Consider the following 12,197-nt stretch of genomic DNA (forward strand, 5'->3'; position numbering starts at 1 on the left):
TTCTGCTTTGCTGCCCATGTGACTACAGCTCCCTTGCAGAGAAAATCACCTTTAACATCCCTCTACCTTAACCTGCCGCTCAGCTTCCAGAGCAGCTAGAGAGGGGATGTTTCACTTTTCCCACACGGAGAATGAGCTAAACGTCTGCAGGTTCCAGGTCTAGGACCTGTGGTCTAGATCTCAAGCCAGACTAGCCCTGTCACCTGTCAGGAGAAAACATCACGTTCTGGAAAGCTCTAAAACACCCTTTCGCTGACTCACATATAAGTGGGAAATTAAGCTAGCCCATTCATTGAAAAGATTTACAACTCAGCAAGGATATCTCAGGTAAGAAAGGCCGATAGTCAGGGTGCCTCCTTCAAAACTACGGTTTTGTCTGGCTGATCAAACGTCCTTAAAAGCAAGTAAGCGCTGTCCCATACATAACCCAGCCTCACGCTCTTCCCCGCCGGTCCCTCCCGAGCGCCGTCTGGAGCGCGTCCCGCACGATGAAGGGTGCGCTCGCTGCGCACCTGCAGCTGGCACTGCTGGTACTAACGCGCTGCCGTAAGACAGGTTGCAATCGTTTTTCTTCCTTCTGGTCCCGCTTTCCTCCCGCTGCGGAGCCTCGGTGGTGCTTTCAGACCGCGGAGGGCCGGGGTTAAGGCTCCCGTCTGCCGCGCCGGGAGGCAAGGGCGGTCAGCGGCGGGACCGGCGCGGTTGGAGCCGCGGGAGGGGAGGGGACGGAGGGGAGGGGAGGGGGGCGACGCGCCAGGGCGGCCGCCCGCCCGCCGCCGGGCCGAGGGGAGGCGTGTGAGGGGCCGGCTGGCCGCGGCTCGGGGCTGGCCGCGGCCGGGGATGCTCCTGTGCCCGCGCCGGAGGATTTCGCCAGCCGCGGCCCCGCCGCCGCCGCCGCCCCGCGGGCGCCTCCCCGAGCCGGGGACGCACCTGGGCGCCGCGCCCCCGCCCCCCGCCCCCGCCGCCGGCCGCCTCTTCCCCCGCCCGAGAGCCGGGCGGCGAGCGTCGGCGGAGCCGCGGGGCTGAGCGCTCGCTGCGCGGACGAGCGGCCCCGCGGGCTCCCAGCAGCCGAGGGACGAGAGGCGGCGGCCGCCGGACCCCCGGGACCCGGCCCCGGTGCGCGCTGCCTGGCAGCTCCGGCCCGGCCGTGGCCGCGGGCGAGGGCGAGCCCGGAGCGGGGAGCGGGGGAGCGGCGGGGGCATGTGGATGTTGGCCGTCGCCTTGCTCCACAGCATCTCGCATGGTGAGCGCTGCCGGCCCCCCGCGGGGCTCCTTCCCCCTGTCCCCCCCCATCACCCCCCCGGGACGGGGAGCGGGTCGCGGTTGTGCCTTTTGTGCTCCGCGCGTCGCGCCGGCTGCCAGCGGCCGCGGGGAGAAGGGCGAAATTGCTCTGTAATCCTTTAAACTCGCTTACCTAGCGGAGTGACAGCCCGTAACTTAAGGCTGTTCCTACAAACATCAGAACAGCCTTCGCGGCGGGGAGGCACGAAGGACGTTTCCTTCCCCTACCCGCTTCCCCCCCCTCCACAGTCTTGCCAAAGAACAGGTTCTTCTGAAACAGCGGAACAGAAGAAATCGCTAACTCTGTGCTGTTTACCACCCTGCATAGGAAAGAAAACTAGCGTGTGCGGTATTCGGAAGGTCTTAGTTTGCTAACGTGTTGAAAAGGTTTCTTACATGTTGAAAAGGTTACGTGTGGTAGCTGTACGTGTTGTTTCTGGTGGTTTCTATCTAACAGTTTCCTATTAATCCTTGTATAAGTGTATCTCCCAAGAAACTGACTTTAGAAATAGGGTTTAAAAATATTTATTGCACTCGTGGAAATATATTGGGTACGAGAAATGATTGGGGCAGACTTCCAAGGCATGGAGGAAAATTCTATTACATGATTAAGAAGTAATTCTAAGTATTGACTTCTTGAGAATTCATCTCCTGATATTAGCCACCAAAGACTAATGCAATCTCTCCCACTTCCCCCCCCCACCTCAATACCTTATAAAGCTTATTTGGGGGAATCTGATTATTATTTATGTGAAAAGTCTATAACACTTCAGCTGGATGTATACATGTAGGCATTTTGCCATTTTCCCACAAAGCTTTGCTAATTCCCATCAGTCACGACCTGAAACAACTGCTGATCACTTTTGACAACTCCGAGTGCAGATTTGTATGTGCCGTGGTCTATGATAATTAGCTTTTTGGGCTTAAAGTGAGATCACCAGACTTCTTATTGTAGGTATCCAGAAGAAAATCTAAATACAGAAACAAAACTTAGAAAACCTATCCTTACAGTGCTAGATGAAGATCTTTGCATGTGAATTAAAACTATTTGGAAACTGGAAATTGAATTTAATGACAAATGTTAACATGCTATAATATTCTTCAGTTCTAAATGGACAGTAAGCCCAACCTTTATATGAAAAAAAAACCCCAAATTGCTATAGTTTTCTTATTCTCAAACTATAATTTTGTTACTGTAATTTGAATGTGCTAGTCAAGAAACTATTGAAATTTTGAACTTATACAGCAGAATGTTTCAAACATACTGAATTCAGCTCTTTTTGAAAAGGAGATACTTTGTCAATTAATTCTCTGATCAGCCTTAAACACATACCTAAGTATGAAAGTTACTGAAATTCAGTGAATCAGCTTTGAAATGCCTTTGCAACAGCAACTGAAATGTGGACTAGCAGATCAGGAAAACAATACAGCATTCAGCTGAATGAAATTAAATACTTGTTTTGTATCATATCATATGTAGTATTGATGCATATGTTGCCCCCAAGGAATATTTTCTTGCCTCAGAATCTAGCATTTTCTTTGGGTTACTTTTAAAAATAAACCTATTATGGTAGAAGACCTTCTTGAGCCATTTGTTGATTTGTAACTAATTAAGCATATCTTTGTTTCTTGTATTCATGTCTTGGGCAAAAGCAGGGAAACCAAAATAGTGAGAAGTTATTCTCTCAGCATTGCTGTGTAGAAAAGACAGGAGATGTTATGCAAGACAGGTGTATCTTCTTAAGACTTCTAGCTCAACATTCAGCTAAAAAATGCTTAAAGCCCATTGTGTTCTGGTCGTATCATTTCAAAGAAAGAGACAGCAGAAACAGACAGGATCCAGATATATACGACAGAAGTGACAGAAGAGGGAAGGAATTCTGTGTGAGAGGAATATAAGGTGGGGAGAGAGGAAATAGTCTGCTTAAGGAAGAGATGAATCACATGTGATCACTGTGTATAAAACAGGATGTATAAAATGGGCATCTCTACTTGCTCTGGAGGCAAACATTGGCGTTCTGTGGTGGGTGTCAAACACCAAAGTCCTCCCCTCCATATGACTGTGGCCTGCACGCCGCCTCTCTATCTCAACGTGTGGGGTGGCATGTGGGGATTTATTTATCTGTAGTTTTGGCAGAACTGTTCCAGACTAGTGGAGAAAATGCATTTCAGCTTACTTCCCACTCCACTAAACTGCAGTCTTTTCCAGGTAAGGCATGCAAGCTCTTTTTACTTGCCCGTTATGTCTCTTGCAAAGAGATGATATTCATGCTGTTTACTTAGTAGCAGTCACTTTATAAGCACTTAAACTCAAACAAAACCCACCTGTGGTAACTATTAGTAAACACAGGCTTTTTAAGTAAACCACCATTATCTAAAAATAAGTGGTGGTGGTGAAAAGACCACTTGTGACAGGTGGCTGTGTTTAAAAAAAAAAATCAAAAACAAAACCAAAAAAAACCCAACCAAAAAACCCCAAAAAACAACAAATAAACAACCCACCCACCACTGAACTACAAAACAAACCTCCAAGGAAAATGAACCAAAAGTACCACACCACCAGTCTGTGCTGGACCCAGGTCAGCTTCTCTGGGGAGAATAAAGTCAGTGGTTTTGCCACAGAATCCATGAGGTTGACCTTGGGAGGTCTAGTCCAACCCTGCTGCCCAGAGCAGTTAGCTACTGCAAATGGTTGCTCAGGACTGTGTCCTGTCAGATTTTGAACACCTCCAGGGATAGAGACTCCACAAACTCTGAGCAACCTGTGCCATTGTTAGATCACCGTCACTCAAAAAATAAAGAATTTTTGTGTACAGATATATCTTTATATTCATATATAAAATCTTCTGTATGCATGGAGGGTCTCATTTTCTGTTTGTGTCTATTGCCTATTGTCTGTTCACTGGATACCACTGTGAAGAGTCCAGCTATGTCTTCTTTATACCATCCCACTAGGTATTTTTATGCATGATTATGATCCCATTGAACCTTCTCTTCGCTAGGCTGAATAGTCCCATCTCTCTCATCCTTTCCTCATGCATCAGATTTTCCAGTCCCTTAACCATCTTTGTGATCCTTCACTAGACTCACTGCAGTATATCTGCATGTTTCTTGGACTGAGGAGCCCAGAACTGGTACCCAGTACTCCCAATGTATTCACCAGTTATGACATGACAACTGTGATTTTTCTGCTTTGGTACCAATCCAACATACTGCTGTCACTTGTGTTTACCCAGCCTTCCACGTTACCGTGAAAGCCTTCACTGGACAGGATATCTCACTGCTTCTGGGTCTCAAGTTGCTCTCCTCTACTGCTGAACTCCTTCATAACACTACCCTACTAAACTTCTCCCGTGAAGCACCTGGAGTCACTTTCCATCTCCAATCAGTATATCATGTTCTGTTTGTTTGCCAGGCTTAAAGTCAAGTACTTTTCTGATTTTGTATAAGAATATCTTCCCCAAAAGAGAAGTTCTCCATTAGCTGCCTTCAAATCCTGCCTGTGGGCTTGCTGCTATTTAAAAACTCTGCAACAGTTGGCTGCTATGGACATTGCTCATCTCGCTTGAAGTATTTATGGTGCGAGTCACTTTAGCTTATCCACCTAATAAATGGAGGGAGAGGAACAGGGACTTCCAGGGTACAATTTCTGTTCTACTTTGGACAATCACTTTAAGACGAGAGAAATCATCTCTTAAATGCCCTTACTCCTCTGTTTTGACTGTTAAAGGGGACTTAGACGCCTGTCTGAGAGAGAGAGAGAGAAAGAGAGGTGTCTGCTTTATAACCTTTTGTATTTCTCTGGATGACTTCATGACTTGTAAAGCATGAAAAATGTCTCTCTGTGAACACTTTGCATCAGCAAAATATATGTTCTGTGCTCAAAAGTAGATGCAAATGCAATTTCGTTCATAGTTTTCTATATCCTTTGTCTGTAAATATGAACAATGCTAGGTTACTGAAAATGTATTATGGAGTCAAAATTATTTGTACAGTGGTGTGTAAGCACATGGTTTCTTGGTGATATTTGATAATGTGTATAAAGTGTGGGCAGGCAAGAAAGGGTTAACAAAAGAGGGGGATCACAAGTAATTTTTGTGACTACACCTGAAAACATCCAGTTGAACCAGGGAAGAGGCAGAGCACTGCAAGGCTTTGCAACTGGAACCAGTTGCCAGATTTGGTGCAAGCTGTGATGTAGTGCCTGACAATGAGAAGCTGGCTTAGTGGTGGGTCGTCCTTGCGGAGAGAGACTTGGGATCCCTGAGGTCAAGCTCTGGGAAAGTCTCTGCAGTATGTGTAGACTGGCCCCATTAGTTGTCAGGAGTTTTTTTGGTTTTGTACATTCCATCCCCTCTCCTTATTGGTCCCTCTTCACCAGAATACCTCTTGCCTAAAGCTTTTGTGAAGGTCTGCTCCTCTGACGCCATACTGTCAAATATTTATGGCCTCACAGAACAGGAACAGGAGGTTTATATGGAAATAATACAGAGGCTGTGCTTGACACATAGATAGTCTATAGGATGTGAAGGAAGAAGATCTGCTGTACGCTACGTATGTTTCTCTCCAAGGCCAATGTGGTGTACCAGAAGGAACATCACTGATGCAGATGTGTGAATGGGAAAGGTCTGGTTTTACTTTGTATTCTCGAGTTTTGGGGCCAGGCTGTCTGGAGAACCTGCGACAGCCTGCTGCTGTTCTTGCTGTATTATCCATGACAACAAGTTGGCAAAGGAAGTATTCCTTACGATTCTCCCTGTTGCAACCTCCTTGAGGAGCCGACTGGAGCTCGTGATGCAAGAAATGCTTGTGGCCAAATCCTCTTGCAAAATCGATGCCTGTAACTCCACGGAAGCAGGAAGAAAAGCAGATGGAAGGGCTACCGTTGCCCCACATGAGCAAATGCAATTTATATCTGTCTCCTCTCCCCGTTTTAACGCCCCCCCCCCGCGGTAGGCTGTTGCTTGGCAACCTGGCCTCCTTGCTCCACCACTGCTCTGCGGTTCTGCTGCTCCCCCCCGGCCCCCTCCTTTGCACCGGCATCGGTAAGAGCCATGCTCATATGTGCTCCCAGCAACCTGCAAGCAGAGAGAGATACTGCCTCTTCATCAGTGCTTGGAAGCAGGTGGGAGCCACGCGAGGAAGATGAGAATACAGAGGTCTGTCGTCTGAGGCGTAGCGAGCTCTGCTCTTTCCTGGTGCCTTCTGCCTGTTGACCCTGGTCAGGGGATGTTGGCTCCCAATAGTTCAATTCTTCTTTTGTTTATGTGGTTGCTATTCTGTGTAAGCCACGGGCATCCTGGGCAGGTAACGGAGAGCAGAATTTGGCTCAGGACCAGGGGTAACCTTCTTCTCACAGAATTACAGTACCTAATGGATAGCACTATAACAATTATTAAAGAGAGGTCTGCAGAGCTTTGAAACAATCAGTCATTTTTCAAAAAATGCCTTGCTGAAGCTGTGATATTACTTCAAATTTCCTTCCCCCCCCCCCTTTTTTTTTATGAGAAGCAACTATGTATATATATACATGCCCGTATGGAAACCCAGAGTATTCCTAGGTCTTGTCTTAAAAGGCTCTGACTCCGAATCCAAATAATGGAGAATCAAATCTAGAAATAAAATGGTACTCTTGACTCAGCCTTTTCATGGTACAACATTATGATATGTGCTATGTGGCATAGCTATGCCTATGAATTCAATATATGTAATTCATTCCATCATATCTTGACATTAAAGTCATTTAATGCTGTGGTCTTTAATGTCTTCTCTTGTCTTTATACACACATCAGACACATAAAGGGGTTTAGTTCATTTTTATTTGGAGACTTTAAAATAAATATATTCAGTGCTGTAATGCCTGTATGTCATGTTATGCTACTTTCTCTTACGAGAACCAATTGGCACCAAGAGATGCCTTTCCGCCCTTCTGCAAGCCAAGATTTTCACCCAAGACAGTTGTCTGATATGTTGTGTGCTGTGTTCCTAGCCTTCATCTTTAACTATTTTGCATGGTCCCCTTCCCAGTCTTTTCTATGATAGAAATAAACCTGCCTGTATGAAGATATGAAAATTAAAAAATTTTTTCTCCTGGCTTCTCCGCTCTGAAAGGGAATATTTTTCATTTAGTTGACTGTCAGTTGTTTAAACAGGCAAGAATCTTACTTTTTCTGTTTGTTTGCAAGCTGCAATGCAAAAATAAATCTGAGGCACTGAAAAAAAAAAATCACTGCCCTATGTTTTGATGATGTTGTTTTAAATAGAAAAATCTAGTATTTTCTCAAGAAAACATGAATCATACACAGGGCTTTGAAATCCTTCCCACAGACTGGATTTTTCCATGCCATACTCTAACATGGTTTTCTAAGAAATGTGTTTGGCAGCTCCTTTCTTCCTTCTCTCTAGTAACTTTTGAACCTGCTGGTCAGTTTCAATCAATTTGTTAGGTGAGTGTAAGTAAAATATAGTTAAGTCATAGTGTTTACGTGTGTATAAGTGTATAAACATTCACGTGGACAGATGAGAGAGAGAGACTAATCCCGCTCCAAATTCTTGAAACCATTGGAAAAATTAATAGACATCTGAGAATCCACTTAGGTCTTCAGTCTTCTGACCAAGCATGCAGAGAAAATTCTTTTTTCCACTGATTCTGTGCTCACAGAACCACCTGATGGGGTAAGCTAGCTTGTTCATGTCTTCTGGGTGTTACTGAAACCCCAGGAGCTGCAGAAGAAAAGAGTAACTTCAGGCTGGGGAAAAAAAAAATCTCAGGTTTTTTCTTCCAAACTTAGTGTGTGTTAAGCCATCTACACTGTTGTGAAAGCTGCTGCTTTAATTCATGAGCATATCAAGACTGAATGGTTAATTGTGTGTATACTGCAAGGACAGGTCATGCGAGAGAGCACATTTTTTGCCAGATATACTCTTGCACATTATCAGCTTAGAGTAGTCAATGGCTTAAAATGAAGTATAGGAAGCAAATTATACTTCCTCCCTTGTGTTTTGGGGGTGGACTAGATAGGTATCAGTAATATAGATGCTTTTACAAGTAATTACATGCAGATGTTTAGAGTTTGTTTGTCCATCTTGAGTATTCCCAGCTTCATAGTAATAAACAGAGCATTTCAACTCATATCTTCATAACGATACTTACAGAACTAGGAATTGCTTTTAAATTCTTAAGTGTCTCATGGAAATTATTTAATTTTTGCGGCTTGTTCTGATAAAAATGCCTAACTCTCAGCTTATAGATATAAGCATTAAGCTTGGTAGCCAGTGAATATCAGAAGGTTTAGCGATTGGTTTTGACAAGCATTCAACATTTATCTGAATCTTTCTAGTACCAAATCGGGCATGAAGTCTTGTGAGCAAAACCTGTTCTCGCAAGGCTTTTGATTCTCCTGTTTCCACACTGATGGAAACTACTGAAAAACCTTCACACTTCTGATTCTCTTCCCTTCTTAACCCCTGACCCCTTTATCCCTCTTTGAGTTTATCTTCCTCCATCATGGCTACCGTGGCAAAGCTTTAGTTTTCCTGAAAATTTGGGTAAAAGTTGTTCAAATTTGTCATCTTCAGCTTTAAACAGTTTGATTCAGAAAGAAGATTGAAAATATTTGATTTAGAAGACTTGAGATCTGAATGCTTTGAACTGGCATTTATTTCAGCCAAATATGCACAAATGCTTTGCATGACTCCCCTTTGCACATGTTCATTAACAGGGGGGAAAAATAAGTTCTCACTGAAATGTTTCAGGTTTTGTTTCTTTGCTGTGATTATCTCAGGATGGTATGCTTCTGCTTTGGTTTTGTTTTTAAGCTAACTGGGACTACAACTCCCTTCTCAGTAGAACTGAATATATTGTTAAATCTTATTAAAATAGAAATCAAATTTACAACTGAAGTTAGTTTACTTAGATGATAGGCCCTAGGAGTTATCTTTACCTAGTCTACAAACTAATAACCAACATACATCTTTCAGATAACTACGCTGAAAGAACATAGTCAAGAAGACTACAGTCAAGGAAAGTGATCAGTAATGAGGAGACACAGAATGATTGGAAACTGAGGGATGACTGAGCCAAGGTATCATCTCATCCAGAAACTAGACTGATCAGTCATTTAGATTCTGGTTTCATGCATGTTCATTTTTTATTATTTTTTTTCCCCGGATCTTCTGACTGTTGAGAACTTCCTCTCTCTCCACACTTTCTCTTCACTTCCTCTCTGCTTCCCTCCCATTCTTTCTTCCCTCAGGTACTTTTTAAACCATTTTCAAAGCTGAAATTGCAAATGAGATTTTTGCATCCTGAATGACAATGAAGGCCTCTGTTTGAACAGCTAAATGCTTCAATGGCAGATATTTGACTCAGTTCCCTAAAGCCCAAAGCCTATGAAATCATCCATAATCTGAATAGAACCAATTACCGCTGCTGCTCCCAGCCCAGTCTCTCCTTGGAAGATTCCCTGCTTTTTTACAGTCCAAATCAATGCAGACTTATTGTAGACAGGCCATTTTATCTTCTTTCAAAAAATAATTTTCCTGCAAGACTGAAGTTATAGACCAGATACATCATCTTCCAATATGGGAATGTGAACCAGTTGGACTATTGTTAACATAATTTTCACGAAGGCACTTTGCATCCACCTTTTATTGGGTGTATTGGTCTGCTGAGGTCGTTTCTTGTGTGTCAGCTCACTTAATGTGAGTGACTATGAGTACACGCATTGCAAAATTGGTTTGCAGACCTTGCCATTTAACGCCTTCTGTGTGTGCTCAGCTGAAAGCTGGTAGCTAGACGGATTGCTGTCAGACTGATCGTACTAGTGGTGCTTCTGTCCGTACTTCATGCTCAGGGGACAACTTGAATTTGTGTGGGCAGAACTGTCAGAAAGTATATTGATGTTCTAGGTGCTCTGTTGGAATCGGGTGACTCAAATGCATCGGGGTTTCAGTGAGGTCCTGATACAGAAGTCTCCTTGTGCTTCCTGCAGGATAAAGTAATCTGAAATGCTAAGCATTTGAGATACATTTAGGGTGATCGTCAGCCGATGTGTACTGTTGCCATACCTCAGTTAACTTCAAGAGATCTTCCTCCTAGACTTTGTGTGGTAGCTGCAGAAAGCAAGTATGATCAACCTGATGCAGTCCACCAGTACAAGATCTAAACCAAGTTTAAGAACTTAGTTTAAGCTTGTTTTAAGATTTTTGGCCTTTAATGACAGTTACAGTCATAGTTGCATGGGATTTTTTTTACAGAGAACATATACTTACATGCAAACTCTAATTGAGATATCTTGCTGGAGAATAATTGAATTTGTTTTAGAAAGAATTAAATAATTTCCAGCCACTTAATCTAGAACATTCAATTTTAATAAAAAAAACCAAAAAAGCATAAAAAGGGATTCTCCTTGGTTGATGACCTTAAGTAGCCTTGATTGCAGTTGAAGCCTGGTCATTCTTGATTTTTCAGACTTGCAAAGCAGCGTTCTGACCGATTTCATGTAGTCTGTGTGGAAGTTATGATGCAGTCTTGTTTCTCCACTTTGACAGATTGTTTTTAGATTTCAGTCAAGTTATCGCCTGAGCAGCAGAACCAGTGAACCCTGCTTTCATGCAAAATTCTGTCCTGCCTTCCCCTCCCTTCCTTAAACTTAGTTTAGGACCATGATTACGCTGCCTAGCTGGCTGACTGTTGCTAAAAAAGGTTATATATCCGCTGAAAGTTGGTCCCTTGCCTTTCAGTGACACAGAAGAACAAATTAAAGACTTACTCTTTCAGTCTGCATCCGCTGTTGTTGTTTTACATAAACTGAAATGTACAGAAACTTGCTGAAGACTTCTTTCAATGAAACTGAAATTTGTCAAGGGCTACCAGAGTTGCGCAGATGCGTAAAGGAGGTAGAAATGAATAAGAACACAGTACATTTATTCTATGTGCTATAGCATTGTATCTCTTCAGCCTCAAACATATTTTGGGCTTCAAAATCGGAAACAAAGCAATTCTGAAAGAGCTGCCTGAACAAATCTGTCATGAACTTCTCCGAAATGCTCTCAAAAGAACACTTAAACATTTCTGCTAGTCACTAGCTCTCTTCTAAACAAAGAGATTAAAGTATTGTCATTTCTAACAGAACTTCACGCCAAATAAAAGGAAAATTCCTTTATTCCCCCCCGTCAAGACATTTGTACTTCTCTCTTTAATTTTCCTTCAATGGCATCAGACGCTGTTTTCCACTGTACAGCTTCCCCGGTTACCCACATCTTTTTCTTAAGGGCAAACATGAGCAGCTAGTCCCTGCCCAATATTAGTCTCATCTCTCTTACTTTCACTTCAGGGCTTCGATGTCTCCTGGCTGATATCCCAGACAAAATGGGATGCAGGGACCTAAGCGTGTGTGTGATGGCATTCGCTGTGCTTCAGTTGTGACTTCGGCTTTCTCAGGAATTAGAATGAAGGGCCTTGTACAATGCTTCCGAAGCGCATTTTGGTCTGTTCTGTATGGCTATAGAAACATCTCCAGACAGACATTCTTCTCTGTCCAGCTGTGCTGCTGAGCTTTCTGTGCATGTCCATCCCAGTGTCTTTTTGGGGGACATCCTTTCTTGAGTTTCATTACAGCACGCGAGACTGAGCGTTGGCAGCATGGCAATGTCTGGTGCTATAAAGCAATTTGAAAAAAAAAATATTTTCCTGTGAAGACCCCCAATGTGAAGTGATCCTGTTCAGTAACACACTGGGGATTCTGCAGGTTGAGATTCCTTATTGCTTTGTTGTGTTTGCTTTTCATCTTACAGCTTAAATTCAGAGTGGCCCTAATGCTGTTATGCATTTCATAATATTGATTTTTTTTCAGCTGTCTTCATTTAGTATTTTTCCTTTTCTCTTTCTTTTTTCTTTTCCTTTTTAGACCAACCTT

The 12,197-nt window shown here is 43.5% G+C and overlaps 1 protein-coding gene across 3 annotated transcripts in view; it reads left to right on the forward strand.

Annotated features, from left to right (window-relative positions):
- The first annotated feature begins 488 nt into the window (after positions 1–488).
- DSCAM (DS cell adhesion molecule) overlaps positions 489–12,197 on the forward strand; it is a 509,926-nt gene continuing 498,217 nt past the window's right edge. For all 3 annotated transcript variants that reach the window (XM_075431726.1, XM_075431754.1, XM_075431763.1), the window contains exon 1: positions 489–555. In XM_075431726.1, the coding sequence (XP_075287841.1) occupies positions 489–555 (67 nt within the window). The remainder of the gene's footprint in view (positions 556–12,197) is intronic.

Source organism: Opisthocomus hoazin, chromosome 1 (assembly GCF_030867145.1).
Source record: "Opisthocomus hoazin isolate bOpiHoa1 chromosome 1, bOpiHoa1.hap1, whole genome shotgun sequence".
Classification (NCBI taxonomy): Eukaryota; Metazoa; Chordata; class Aves; order Opisthocomiformes; family Opisthocomidae; genus Opisthocomus; species Opisthocomus hoazin.